Genomic DNA, 15,521 nt, shown 5'->3' on the forward strand with positions numbered 1-15,521 from the left:
GCTACACAGCACAGCACATGACAGCACACCTGGTGAGGGGTCACAGAGAGAGAGCACAGGCACAGAGCAAGGAGAAGCAGTACCTCCTGTTGGGGGCGTGGGGTGGCCAGATCCTGGTCCGACTGGGGGAGGGGGACGGGGTGGGTGGAGCATAGGCACAGGGGAGGAGGTGGGGTGGGGGTGGGGCACGTGCAGAGACAAAGAGGCAGAGTACCGCAGGTGAGTCAAGAAGGCAGGCACACACACACACACACACACACACACCCACACAGAGGTTGTGTTGGTAGCATCCAAGCATCTCACTGAGACAGTGAGTTCGTTCGGTGATGGAAACATCTAGTATTTGGAGACAGATGTACAGAGAGATGAACACTGGTGAATTACATAAATGATGTAATTGAGATATTTGGAGGAAGGACTCAGAGTCTCGTGCTATTTCTCACTCCAAACATTTCAATGGCAAAGTATGAAAGGTCAGCATTCAAGGACCTGGATGTTGTCATTGATAGTTCAAAGTGAAGTTTTAAATGGTGTTTCCTTTTGTATTATGGAGATGAATGTAAATCAAACATACGGTAGTTCAAGCTCAGCTAATCCTTCTAATGACAATGTACCCATTATTGAGCACAGCTGGACACTCAGATGCACAAACACTGACCAAACACAGTCTAAATACCTTGATAGTACCCAGACTTCATAATGCCATTAGCCTACCCTGGACTACTACGACGGTGATCCAGTCAAGTGATGTGATTTAGGCTGTGCACAGAGCCAAGGGATCTAAGAAATCCATGACTGTACTGTCCATGTGGAATAACACATGGAGTAATAACCTAGCTACAAGTCGGAGCAGGCTGAATAAAGAAATAAACAACACAAAAACCCAGAACAAACAGACATACAGACAGACACTAGTCATCACAAACGAAGTACCTCAAGCTTTGAGTCTACTGGCGAGCCTGCCTCCTCACCCTGCAAGCGAGAAGGTGGGAAGAGAGAAGCGGTTGTTCAGTGGGGCGCAGGAAGCCACAGCAGGAAGAGGAGAAAAGGAATTTTAGGAGAGTGAAGGGTGCAACAGGGCGAGGGGGAAAGACAGCATGTTAGATTTGAAGAGGAGATTAAGGAAACAGAGCACAGAGAAGGGCATGAGTTCCACGCAGAGGAGCAGAAGGGAGGGAAGAGAAGAGGAGCCGAGGACAGAGGGAATATGGATTAGACTAAAGTGAATGCAGGAGAGAGGGATGAGTGTAAGTCAGGGGCTCACATGATGGATTTTCTCACTGCGCTGCAGGTTAGGTATTCTGATATTTCAAAAAGCACATATTTAGACATTGATGGAACTGGAACAACAAGGGGAGGAATATAATTAAAATGAATCGTTCTTCTCTGTATCTTATGCATATAATTTAGAAAAACTAGTTAGGTACGTACATTTGATAAATAACCACAATTCTAACAAACCTGAATTTAACTTACTAACCACGGGTCTTGTTTTACCAGGTTATTTTGTTTTAAATCATATTAATAGAGTTAAAATAATAAAACGGAGTGGCTGTGTGGCCAAAAACATCGGACACCTCTTCCCGACAGCTTAACAATCGAAACTTCTGAGCATGTGCGCGATCCTCTACTTTAATATTTGTTTTATGCATCTGCTGCTCCCTCCATTGCTGCTTCCCCCTCCTGTGTGTGTGTGTGTGTGTGCGCGCGTGCGTGCGTGTGTGTGTGAAATAGGGAGTTAGTGTTCAGGATTCATTTAGTTTTTATCATTTTTGGATACATGTTAATGCCATATATTTTATGTGGAAAAATCAATACAACCAAGCAATCAACTTGTGAAATTGGCTAATAATTCACTAAAGCATAAACAAAACTGCCTCACATTGTATCCTGGTGTTGCATGCTCTCCCCACTGAATAGAATATATCCCGGTAACATCCATATGGTTACCAACACTATAATATTTCTCATGAAGTCTGCTATTCTACCTGGAAGAAAACATTTGGGCACGACACTACCACTGGCGATAACGTCTCCGATCTCAGCTCGCATATCTCACAGCGTGTCACGCCTTGGTCTTAGTATTTTGTGTTTTAGTTAATTAGTTGGTCAGGCCAGGGTGTGACATGGGTTTATGTTTGTTGTATTTCTTAGTGGGGTTTTTTAGTTATTGGGATTGTGGCTGATTAGGGGTGTGTGTTGCATAGGTTTGGCTGCCTGAGGCGGTTCTCAATCAGAGTCAGGTGATTCTCGTTGTCTCTGATTGGGAACCGTATTTAGGTAGCCTGGGTTTCACTTTGTATTTCATGGGTGATTGTTCCTGTCTCTGTGTTAGTGTTCACCAGTCAGGCTGTAATAGGTTTCACGTTCCGTTTTGTTGTTTTGTATTTATTAGTTATTTCATGTATAGTTCCGTTATTTGTTTCATTAAAGACATGAGTAACCAACACGCTGCATTTCGGTCCGACTCTCTTTCGACAAACGAAGAACGCCGTTACACAGCGTCTGTAACACATGCACAGAATGTGATTCGGTTGTTTAGCTCTGGAGAAGAGGCGTCCAATTCAGCCATAATAAAAAGGGGGATCTAACAATACATCCACTTTAGGTAGAAAGATAGACTTTCACTCACTGTCATGTGAATTTGGACAGTGAACCACATTGGCTCTAAACCAGGGGTGGGCAAACTACGTCCTGTGTTGTTGACGAACAAATCGGTAATAACAAAATGTGTGAGGCCCTCCGTTGAATTTCAAAATCCCGATTTGAGATTGAATATTTCATAAGAGGCGACAGTACTTGAGGGTATTTTCATTATCTGTTTTACCATTTAGAAATGAAAGCACCTAATGGCCGTGTCTGAAATCTGTCTTGCCTTCTACTTACTTCAACTACATACTAATAGTACTGTATACTACTTAGAACATACTGTTTAGTAAAAACGTAAGCAGTAAGCAATAAATATCAACCTATTGCTCATCCATACTGAGAAGATGTCATCTAATGCGCAATCACACTTGTTCCCCGCAATTTGTTCATTTTTGTAGAGTGAGTTCCCTATTATGATTATCAGCTGTTGTCAAACACTAGTGGGTATGAAAATACAATTATCTTCCTTTGTGTAGTGATTTATACTAGATGAAATGCTGAATTTTCACATTCTATAAAACGTATAAAGTATAAAACTATTTTTGCATCCTCAAAAAGCCTACCATTTAGAACTCAAGGGTATTCGGACACAGCCTATGTATCTAGTCCCCCCATTTGAAGAAGTCTTAAGTATTTTGACAAATTCACGTATACTGTATTAAATACGTCAAACGTGTAGTATTTGGTTGAATATTCCTAGCATGCAATGACTACAACTACATTTGCAGTTTGTTTTGGTTGTGCTTTGGGTTATGAATGAATCATGAGGAGTGAGTGAGAAGGTTACAGAGGCTACAACAAAACATGCTAATCTCTCACCATTACCAATAACAGAGAAGGTTAGCATTTTGGGGGGTATATGATCTTTGTGCCTCTGTAACTTTCTCAATCATTCACGGTTCATCCATTATCATGGTAACGTCCACATTAACAAAGAAGTGTTCAGAAACATCTTCTATTTTTACTTACAATACAAGTGACTCCAAAGTTACACAATATATTATTCACCATTCAGTTCCTATTGGGCAAAATATAATCTGAAACACAACCAAAACAAACTGCAAATACGTCCAACAAGTTTGTTGAGTCACGACCTTGATGTAGTCATTGAGTGCAAGGAATATGGGACCAAATAGTACGAAACGTTTGACCACTTTAATACACTGTGAATTTGTCTAAATAATTATTTACAAAATGGCAGTAAATGATCCTTTATCCTTTCACCTGTCTTTCACCAGTGATCCTTTATGATGGAGAGGACTCAAGGAAAAAGGGAGCCATCATCTACTATGAATATAGGGTCCGCCACCCTTGTCTCGCCTTGTACCTTCAGCTCCATGGTCTTGGCGGACGTGGCAAAACCATCTGTCTCCTCGTCCTGATCCTGGTACTCCTGGTCTTGTTCCTGGTAATCCTGATCCTGGTCTAGGTCCAGACTGCCCTCTTGTTCCAGGTCTTCTCTGGACAGGAACTGGGTGTGATCACTGGAGCTGCGCTGGGACAGCTGGTCCATGCTGTCTCCCAGGGCTGAGGCTGGGCAGGGGATGGGGGTGGGGCACACAAAGGATGGCGGAGAAAAGAGAGAAAAGCTAGTCAGCCCTGGCTCACAGAAAGCAAGAGAAAGGTCAACATTGTCTGTACAGTAAATTATGATTGAACGAGATTACAATTTGTTTAGAATTGACATCCAATTTAAAGGTAAGTATTTATCTCCTTACAGTTGAGGCAGGGTAAACTGATTCAGGAGTCAGAACATAGATTATGGCCAGGAGTCATTCAAAGGTGCGTTCATGGCCATGGGAAGATGTTTGGCGGAGGATGCATGCACTACATTGATTCGCTAATACAGGACCAGTAAAGGCCCAGTGCACTACGTTTGTGAATATATATATATATATATATATTTTTCCTGATTTTTCAGGGGGTGCTGCAGCAACCTCAGCACCCCTACTTTAAAAAAATATATAAATATTTAACACGGTAGGCCATTTGAGAACAAGTTCTCATTTACAACAGTGACCTGGCCAAGATAAAGAAAAGCAGTGCGACAAAAACAACAACACAGAGTTACACATGGGATAAACAAATGTACAGTCAATAACACGATAGAAAAATATATGTACAGTGTGTGCAAATGTAGTAAGATTAGGGAGGTAAGGCAATAAATAGGCCATAGAGGCTAAATAATTACAATGTAGCATTAACACTGGAGTGATAGTTGTGCAGATGATGATGTGCATGTAGGGATACTGGGGTGCAAAATAGCAAAAGAAATGTATAAATAACAATATGGGGATGAGGTAGTTGGGTGTACTATTTACAGATGGGCTATGTACAGATGCAATGATCGGTAAGCTGCTCTGACAGCTGATGCATACAATTAGTGAGGGAGATTTGTCTCCAGCTTCAGTGATTTTCGCAATTCGTTCCAGTCATTGGCAGCAGAGAACTGGAAGGAAAGGCTGCCAAAGGAGGAGTTGGCTTTGAGGATGACCAGTGAAATATACCTGCTGGAGGGCGTGCTACAGGTGGGTGCTGCTATTGTGACCAGTGAGCTGAGATAAGGCAGGGCTTTACCTAGCAAAGACTTATAGATGACCTGGAGCCAGTGAGTTTGGCGACAAATATGAAGCGAGGGCCAGCCAACGATAGCATATAGGTCGCAGTGGTGGGTAATATTTGGGGCTTTGGTGACAAAACGGATGGCACTGTGATAGACTACATCCAATTTGCTGAGTAGAGTGTTGGAGGCCATTTTGTAAATGACATCGCTGAAGTCAAGGATCGGTAGGATAATCAGTTTTACGAGGGTATGTTTAGCATCATAAGTGAAGCAGGATTTATTGCTAAATAGGAAGCCGATTCTAATTTAATTTTGGATTGGAGATGCTTAAAGTGAGTTTTGAAAGAGAGTTTACAGTCTAACCAGACACCTAGGTATTTGTAGTTGTCCACATATTCTAAGTCAGAAATTCTGCCAAACTCCAAGCATTGATTATGCAAAATGGGCTGCCATCAGTCAGGATGTGGCCCATAAGTTAATTGACAGCATGCCAGGGCGGATTGTAGAGTTCTTGAAAAAGAAGGGTCAACACTGCAAATATTGACTCTTTGCATCAACTTCATGTAATTGTCAATAAAAGCCTTTGAGACATATGAAATTCTTGTAATTATACTTCAGTATTCCATAGTAACATCTGCCAAAAAATATCTAAAGACACTGAAGCAGCAAACTTTGTGGAAATTAACATTTGTGTCATTCTCAAAACTTTTGGCCACGACTGTATACTTCCCACGGCTATGGGTGTGCTGCAGCTCTCCACACTGAGCTGCAGACAATGAACCTTTTAAAGGTCATTTCACAGACGTTCGCGGAGAATGCATTTATGTTAAACCCTTCAGATGTCGGCTCAATTGTAAATCACCTAGAAGTAAAGTGCAATGTTCTTTTCAATAACGCGCCTAGGCTTGATTCCCGGCCTATGTATAACAATGTCCTATGGACATTCAATAATACAACAGTTGTTCTCAAATAGTACAAAGTCTGTTTAAAGTTCAAAATAATTCACAGTACAATCAGATGCTATCTATTATATCTGCCTACCACTGCAATATACACTCTTAGAAAAAAGGTGCTTTTTCAGCTGTCCCCATAGGAGAACTCTTTAAAGAACCATTTTTTGTTCCAGGTAGAACTCTTTGGGTTCCATGTAGAGAGTTCCGAAGAACCCTTTTGGATCCTTTTGTCTAAGAGTGTACTGATGCAAATTTGAAATAACAATGAATAAACAAGAACCTACTTGACAAAGAGGCATAAAGAAAAAAATTACTGAGTGGGTCCATATTCTAAGTGGTGAGTATGTTGTACAAATTCATGATGTTATAGTACAGTAATAGTCCGGTCCTTACCTCCGTCCACACTGCGGGGCAGCAGGTACCTCTTGCTAACCGAACGGTCAAACTGTGGAGCTGGCCGGTCGATCAGCACACTGGCCTGACGCGACTGGGCCTGGGTCCGCCCACTGTAGCGGAATTTGGAGCCAATCACCAGGAAGCCCTTGGGAGGGGGCTCTGGAGACACCAACCTATAGAGAGACTCAGTTTTAGTATGAAGGTTTAAAGAGATGGACACTATAATGTTTATATTTTATATTAAACATTAACACGAGATCGTCATTTTGAATTTACATGTTTAATTACTCTGCCATTTTTTAAGTCATATTCCTTCCGTCCTTGACTTTTCAAAATAAGTCTATATAACACACTGTCACTGTTAGAATCTTAATATCGCAAACAGAATTTGTGTTTAAAGCAGTTTTATTTATGTACCAGTCTGTCTTTAGTTATATATACACATATATACAGTATACAGTGGGGCAAAAAAGTATTTAGTCAGCCACCAATTGTGCAAGTTCTCCCACTTAAAAATATGAGTGAGGCCTGTAATTTTCATCAAAGGATTCACTTCAACTATTACAAACAAAATTAGAAAAAAAATCCAGAAAATCACATTGTAGGATTTTTAATGAATTTATTTGCAAATTATGGTGGAAAATAAGTATTTGGCCAATGACAAATGTTTCTCAATACTTTGTTATATACCCTTTGTTGGCAATGACAGAGGTCAAACGTTTTCTGTAAGTCTTCACAAGGTTTTCACACACTGTTGCTGGTATTTTGGCCCATTCCTCCATGCAGATCTCCTCTAGAGTAGTGATGATTTGGGACTGTTGCTGGGCAACACGGACTTTCAACTCCCTCCAAAGATTTTCTATGGGGTTGAGATCTGGAGACTGGCTAGGCCACTCCAGGACCTTGAAATGCTTCTTACGAAGCCACTTCTTCGTTGCCCGGGCGGTGTGTTTGGGATCATTGTCATGCTGAAAGACCCAGCCACGTTTCATCTTCAGTGCCCTTGCTGATAGAAGGAGGTTATCACTCAAAATCACACGATGCATGGCCCCATTCATTCTTTCCTTTACACAAAAAAACAGCCCCAAGCATGATGTTTCCACCCCCATGCTTCACAGTAGGTATGGTGTTCTTTGGATGCAACTCAACATTATTTGTCCTCCAAACACAACAAGTTGAGTTTTTACCAAAAAGTTATATTTTGGTTTCATCTGACCATATGACATTCTCCCAATCTTCTTCTGGATCATCTAAATGCTCTCTAGCAAACTTCAGACGGGCCTGGACATGTACTGGCTTAAGCAGGGGGACACGTCAGGCACTGCAGGATTTGAGTCCCTGGCGGCGTAGTGTGTTACTGATGGTAGGCTTTGTTACTTTGGTCCCAGATCTCTGCAGGTCATTCACTATGTCCCCCCGTGTGGTTCTGCGGTTTTTGCTCACCTTTCTTGTGATCATTTTGACCCCACGGGGTGAGATCTTGCGCGGAGTCCCAGATCGAGGGAGATTATCAGTGGTCTTGTATGTCTTCCAATTCCTAATAATTGCTCCCACAGTTGAATTCCTCAAACCAAGATGCTTACTTACCTATTGCAGATTCAGTCTTCCCAGCATGGTGCAGGTCTACAATTTTGTTTCTGGTGTCCTTTGACAGCTCTTTGGTCTTGGCCATAGTGGAGTTTGGAGTGTGACTGTTTGAGGTTGTGGACAGGTGTCTTTTATACTGATAACAAGTTCAAACAGGTGCCATTAATACAGGTAATGAGTGGAGGACAGAGGAGCCTCTTAAAGAAGAAGTTACAGGTCTGTGAGAGCCAGAAATCTTGCTTGTTTGTAGGTGACCAAATACTTATTTTCCACCATAATTTGCAAATAAATTAATTAAAAATCCTACAATGTGATTTTCTGGATTTTTTCTCTCCATTTTGTCTGTCATAGTTGAAGTGTACCTATGATGAAAATTACAGGCCTCTCATCTTTTTAAGTGGGAGAACTTGCACAATTGGTGGCTGACTAAATACTTTTTTTGCCCCACTGAATATTGTATGTATATACACTGAAGAAAAATATAAATGCAACATGCAACAATTTCTAAAATGTTACTGAGTTACAGTTCATATAAGGAAATCAGGTCATTTAAATAAATAAATTAGGTCCTAATATATGGATTTCACATGACTGGGAACAGATAAAATATGCATCTGTCGGTCAGATACCTTTTTTTAAAGGTAGGGGCGTGGATCAGAAAACCAATCAATATTTGGTGTAACCACCTTTTGCATCATGCAGTGTGACACATTTCCTTGGGGTGGCAGGTAGCCCAGTGGTTAGGGCTAGTTGGGCTAGTACCCGAAAGGTTGGTGGATAAAATCCCCAAGCTGACAACGTAAAAATCATTCTGCCCCTGACTGTCACGTTCTGACCATCGTTCGTGTGTGTTTTCCTTGTTTTAGTGTTGGTCAGGACGTGAGCTGGGTGGGCATTCTATGTTGTGTGTCTGGTCTGTCTATTTCTATGTTTTTGCCTGATATGGTTCTCAATCAGAGGCAGGTGTTAGTCATTGTCTCTGATTGGGAACCATATTTAGGTAGCCTGTTTTGTGTTGGGTTTTGTGGGTGATTGTTCCTGTCTTTGTGTTTGTGGCACCAGATAGGACTGTTTCCTTTTTTTCCACGTTTCTTGCTTTGTAGATTGTTGTATTTTCATCTTTATTAAAGATGGACAAAACTAACCACGCTGCATTTTGGTCCGCCTCTCTTTCCCCAGAAGAAAACCGTTACACTGACAAGGCAGTTAACCCACACTTCCTAGGCTGTCATTGTAAATAAGAATGTGTTCTTAACTGACTTGCCTAGTTAAATGAAGGTTAAATATACAAGAATAATGAACATAGAGTTGATCAGGCTGTTGATTGTGTCCTCTGGAATGGTGTCCCACTCCTCATCAACAGTTGTGTGAAGTTGCTGGATATTGGCGGGAACTGGAACACGCTGTCGTACACATCAATCCAGAGCATCACAAACGTGCTCAATGGGTGACATGTTTGGTGAGAATGTAGGCCAAGGGCCTTATAATCTCATCACGGTATCCCTGTGCATTCAAATTGCCATCGGTAAAATGCAATTGTGTTTGAAGTCTGTATCTTATGCCTGCCCATACCATAACCCCACCGCAGCCATGGGGCACTCTGTTCACAACATTGACATCAGCAAACCGCTGCCATCTGCCAAGTACAGTTGAAACCGCAATTAATTTGTGAAGACACTTCTCCAGCATTCCAATGGCCATCGAAGGTCTGCATTTGCACACTGAAGTCGGTTACGATGCCAAACTGCAGTCAGGTCAAGACCCTGGTGAGGATGACGAGCACACAGATGAGCTTCCCTGAGACGGTTTCTGACAGTTTGTGCAGAAATGTTTTGGGTGTACAAACCCCCAGTTTCATCAGCTGTCTGGGTGGCTGGTCTCAGATGATTCTGCAGGTCCTGGGCTGGTGTGGGTACACATGGTCTGAGGTTGTGAGGCTGGTTGGAAATACTGCCAAATTCTCTAAAACGATGTTGGCGGCGGCTTATGGTAGAGAAATGAATATTCAATTCTCTGGCAACAGCTCTGGTGGACATACCTGCAGTCAACATGCCAATTACACGCTCCCTCAAAACTTGAAACATCTGTGGCATTGTGTTGTGTGACAAACTACATATTTTAGAGTGGCCTTTCATTGTCCCAAGCAGAAGGTGCACCTATGTAATGATCATGCTGTTTAATCAGCATCTTGATATGCCACACCTGTCAGGTGGATGGATTATCTTGCCAAAAGAGAAATCTTCACTAACAGGGATATAAACTAATTTGTGTACAAAATTGTAGAGAAATACTATTTTTCTGCACAAGGAACATTTCTGAGATATTTTATTTCAGCTCATGAAACATTGCCTTTAGAAAGTATTCACACTCTTTGACTTTTTCCACAGTTTGTTGTGTTACAGCCTGAACTTAGAATGGATTAAATTGAGATTGTTTGTCACTGGGCTACATACAGTACCCCATAATGTCAAAGTGGAATTATGTTTTGAGAAATGTTTACAAATTTATAAAAAAAATTAAAAGCTGAAATCTTTTGAGTTAATAAGTATTCCATCCCTTGTTATGGCAAGCCTAAATAAGTTCAGGGGAGAAAAAGTGCTTAAAAAGTCACATAATAAGTTGCTTGGACTCAATAATAGTGTTTAACATGATGACTACCTCATCTCTGTACCCCTCTGTACAGGATGCTCTCGATTGTGCATCTGTAAAAGTTTGTCAGGGTTTTAGGTGACAAGCCAAATTTCTTCCGCCTCCTGAAGTTGAAGAGGCGCTGCTGCGTCTTCTTCACCACACTGTTTGTGTGGGTGGACCATTTCAGTTTGTCTGTGATGTTCACGCAAAGGAACGTTGAGTGAGAGATTGTTTTTCTGACACCACACTCCGAGTGCCCTCACCTCCTCCCTGTAGGCTGTCTCGTCGTTGTTGGTATCAAACCCACTACTGTCGTGTTGTCTGCAAACTTGATGATAGTGTTGGAGGCGTGCATAGCCCCGCAGTCGTGGGTATAGAGAGAGTACAGGAGGGGGCTGAGCATGCACCCTTGTGGGGCCCCAGTGTTGAGGGTCAGCGAAGTGGAGATGTTGTTTCCTACCTTCACCACCTGGGGGCGGCCCATCAGAAAGTCCAGGACCCAATTGCACAGGGCGGGGTTGAGACCCAGGGCCTCCAGCTTGGTGATGAGCTTGGAGGGAACTATGGTGTTGAATGCTGAGCTGTAGTCAATGAATAGCATTCTTACATAGGTATTCCTCTTGTCCAGATGGGATAGGGCAGTGTGCAGTGTGATGGCGATTGTATCGTCTGTGGACCTGTTGGGGCGGTATGCAAACTGAAGTGGGTCTAGGGTGGCCGGTAAGATGGAGGTGATATCCTCGTCTTGTCTCTCAAAGCATTTCATGATGACAGAAGTGAGTGCTACGGGGCGGTAGTCATTTAGTTCAGTCATCTTTGCCTTCTTGGGTACAGGATAGAGGTCGACCAATTAATCGGAATGGGCCGGTTAATTAGGGCCGGTTTCAAGTTTTCATAACAATCGGAAATCGGTATTTTTGGGTGCCAATTTTGCCGATTTCTTTTCTTTATACCTTTTTTTTAACTAGGCAAGTCAGTTAAGAACACATTCTTATTTTCAATGACGGCCTAGGAACGGTGGGTTAACTGACTTGTTCAGTGGCAGAACGACAGATTTTCACCTTGTCAGCTCGGGGGATCCAGTCTTGCAACCTTACAGTTAGTAGTCCAACTCTATAACTAGTCCAACTCTATAACCACCTGCCTCTCGTTGCACAAGGAGACTGCCTGTTACATGAATGCAGTAGAAGCAAGTTTCTAAGTTGTAAGTTGCTAGCTAGCATTAAACTTATCTTATAAAAAACAATCAATCAATCATAATCACAAGTTATAACTACACATGGTTGATGATATTACTAGTTTATCTAGCGTGTCCTGCGTTGCATATAATCGATGCAACGCTGGGGGATGATTTAACAAAAGCGCATTTGCGAAAAAAGCACAATCGCTGGATGATTGTACCTAACCATAAACACCAATGCCTTTCTTAAAATCAATACACAGAAGTATATATTTTTAAACCTGCATATTTAGCTAAAAGAAATCCAGCTTAGCAGGCAATATTAACCAGGTGAAATTGTGTCACTTCTCATGCGTTCACTGCACGCAGATTCAGGGTATATGCAACTGTTTGGGCAGCCTGGCTCATTGCGAACTAATTTGCCAGAATTTTATGTATCTATGACATAACATTGAAGGTTGTGCAATGTAACAAGAATATTTAGATTTAGGGATGCCACCCGTTAGATAAAATACCGAACGGTTACGTATTTCACTGAAATAATAAACGTTTTGTTTTCGAAATTATAGTTTCCGGATTCGACCATATTAATGACCAAAGGCTTGTATTTCTGTGTGTTATGTTATAATTAAGTCTATGATTTGATAGAGCAGTTTGACTGAGCGATGGTAGGCAGCAGCAGGCTCATGAGCATTCGTTCAAACAGCACTTTCGTGCGTTTTGCCAGCAGCTCTTCGCAAGCACAGAGCTCTTTATGACTTCAAGCCTATCAGCCTAATGGCTGGTGTAACCGATGTGAAATGGCTAGCTAGTTAGCGCGGTGCGCGCTAATAGCGTTTCAAACGTCACTCGCTCTGAGACTTGGGGTGGTTATTCCATTTGCTCTGCAAGGGCCGCGGCTTTTGTGGAGCGATGGGTAAATGCTTTGAGTGTGGCTGTTGTCGATGTGTTCCTGGTTCGAGCCCAGATAGGGGTGAGGAGAGGGACGGAAGCTATACTGTTCCACTGGCAATACTATAGTGCCTAAAAGAACATCCAATAGTCAAAGGTATATGAAATACAAATGGTATAGAGAAATAGTCCTATAAATACTGTATTAACTACAACCTAAAACCTCTTACCTTGGAATATTAAGTCTCATGTTAAAAGGAACCACCACCTTTCATATGTTCTCATGTTCTGAGCAAGGAACTCAAACGTTAACTTTTTTACATGGCACATATTGCACTTTTACTTCTCCAACACATTGTTTTTGCATTATTTAAACCAATTGAACACTTTTAATTTTTTATTTGAGGCTAAATTGATTTTATTGATGTATTATATTAAGTTAAAATAAGTGTTCCTTCAGTAGTGTTGTAATTGTCATTATTACAAATAAATGTATAAGAATTGGCCGATTAATCGGTATCGGCTTTTTTTGGTCCTCCAATAATCGGCATCGGTATCGCCGTTGAAAAATCATAATCGGTCGACCTCTAGTAAAGGAACAATGGTGGCCATCTTGAAGCATGTGGGGACAGCAGACTGGGATAGGGAGCGATTGAATATCCGTAAACACACCAGCTAGCTGGTCTGCGCATGCTCTGAGGACGCGGCTAGGGATACCGTCTGGGCCAGCAGCCCTGCGAGGGTTAACCCGTTTAATGTTTTACTCATGTCGGCCATGGAGAAGGAGAGGGGGGGGGGCGCAAATGCCGTCATTCATCCACGGTTTCTGGTTAGGGTAGCTTTAAATAGGCACAGTGGGTACAACATCTCCTATACACTTCCTGATAAACTCACTCACTGAGTCAGTGTATAGATCAATGTTGTTCTCTGAGGCTGACCGGAACATATCCTAGTCCGCGCAATCAAAACAATCTTGAAACGTGTAAATGTAGGACTCTAGAGAGTTAATGGATTTTAACACTTGAATTAATTGTGGTGTTTTAGTGGTTTTCCGTTTGTACACATAGCCTATATTTTACATATCTAATAAAAATGATATTGTGTTCTTTGAAGTACATTTTCTTTCATATTCTAATGTTACCTAAGACCTTCATGAACACAACCAAATGATTATTTTTGCAATAGTATATATTACATGTATTTATCAGACTGTTAGAATGTTGATGTCAAGAAAAAAGCGTCATTGGCTTAGAGTATCGAGGCCCGGCATTTCTAGTGTGAAAGAGAGTGTCATACTGTCTGGAGCATAAATTTGACAGAGGTAAAAGTGGCTGGTAATTAAGAAATTACACTTAACGTTGCAGTCTTTTTCTTTGCCATTTCTAAAAGCTCAACCAAACTGTGTACGGAAGGCCCAAAAAACTGTCAAAGACTCCTGTCACCCAAGTCATAAACTGTTCAGTCTGCTACCGCACGGCAAGTGGTACCAGAGCGCCAAGTCTAGGTCCAAAAGGCTCCTTTACAGCTTCTACCCCAAACCATAAGACTGCTGAACAATTCATAAATGACCTTGATTAACCTGTACACCCGCACATAGACCCTGAATATAGCCTCATTATTGCTATTTTATTGTGTTATTTTTTATTACATTTTTTACTTTAGTTGATTTAATAAATATTTTCTTAACTCTATTTATTTAACTGCATTGTTGGTTAAGGGCTTGTAAGTAAGCATTTCACAGTAAGGTCTACTACACCTGTTGTATTTGGCGCATGTGACAAATACAATTTGATTTGATTTGCTTGTTGCTGTGCAATGTAGCATGAGCTGTGTGATGCTTAGTGTCTTAAGCTGAGTATGTTTGTGTGGGTGCGGGTACGTGCATTTGTCACCAGTGAGGGGCAGTTGCCTACCTGAAGAAGGTGTGGTGTTCAATGCAGACCTTCCACAGGCGTTTGGAAGCCCGGTGGTTGGGCAGCTTGAAGCCGATGGTGCTCTCAAACTGTTCATACTGAGGATGGAGGGGAGGAGTGAGAGATGGGGGAGGAGTGGGGGATAAAAGGAGGAGTGAACCGAGGGAGTGAAGGAGCACGTGTGTGTGTGTGTGTGTGTGTGTGTGTGTGTGTGTGTGTGTGTGTGTGTGTGTGTGTGTGTGTGTGTGTGTGTGTGTGTGTGTGTGTGTGTGTGTAACCATCTCACAACCCTTGATAAAAAAAACAAGGAAATTGCACCCTGTATATTGTACTCTATTCTCTAAGCAGTAAGAGTGTGTCATTCAAACACTACACAGCAGTACTGAAAACTGGGCCCATACAGTAATTACACTGTGGGTTTTAGTGCTTTTGAAGTAGATAGTTGGAAGAAAAGATCTTACACAATCCCTGAATGAAGATATCAGTGTCAGATTAGGGTCTCTATTCAACTCGTATCACGGAAGTTACAGCGTTACAGCGTAATTTAAATTTAAGGCCAATGTTCCCTTGTTAACTGAGAATACACAGAAACGCTGCATATGTAGGCTCAATCGGAATTTACCTTTACATTTAAAAAAAATGCGATACAGATTGAATAGAGTCCTAACATTCTGTAGATACATAGGCCCGCAGAAAGCAGAACAGAGAGGAAAACCATCGGTAGATAATCACTTTAGGAGGAGAAAACCAGAGCAAGC

The 15,521-nt window shown here is 41.7% G+C and overlaps 1 protein-coding gene across 1 annotated transcript in view; it reads right to left on the reverse strand.

Annotated features, from left to right (window-relative positions):
* LOC135559340 (band 4.1-like protein 1) overlaps nucleotides 1-15,521 on the reverse strand; it is a 116,710-nt gene that overhangs the window by 22,129 nt on the left and 79,060 nt on the right. The window contains exons 10-14 of the mRNA XM_064993512.1: nucleotides 14,764-14,861; nucleotides 6,559-6,734; nucleotides 3,977-4,182; nucleotides 934-972; nucleotides 84-122 (exon numbers count right to left, since the gene is read on the reverse strand). Of these exons, the coding sequence (XP_064849584.1) occupies nucleotides 84-122; nucleotides 934-972; nucleotides 3,977-4,182; nucleotides 6,559-6,734; nucleotides 14,764-14,861 (558 nt within the window). The remainder of the gene's footprint in view (nucleotides 1-83; nucleotides 123-933; nucleotides 973-3,976; nucleotides 4,183-6,558; nucleotides 6,735-14,763; nucleotides 14,862-15,521) is intronic.

Source organism: Oncorhynchus masou, chromosome 18 (assembly GCF_036934945.1).
Source record: "Oncorhynchus masou masou isolate Uvic2021 chromosome 18, UVic_Omas_1.1, whole genome shotgun sequence".
Lineage (NCBI taxonomy): Eukaryota > Metazoa > Chordata > Actinopteri > Salmoniformes > Salmonidae > Oncorhynchus > Oncorhynchus masou.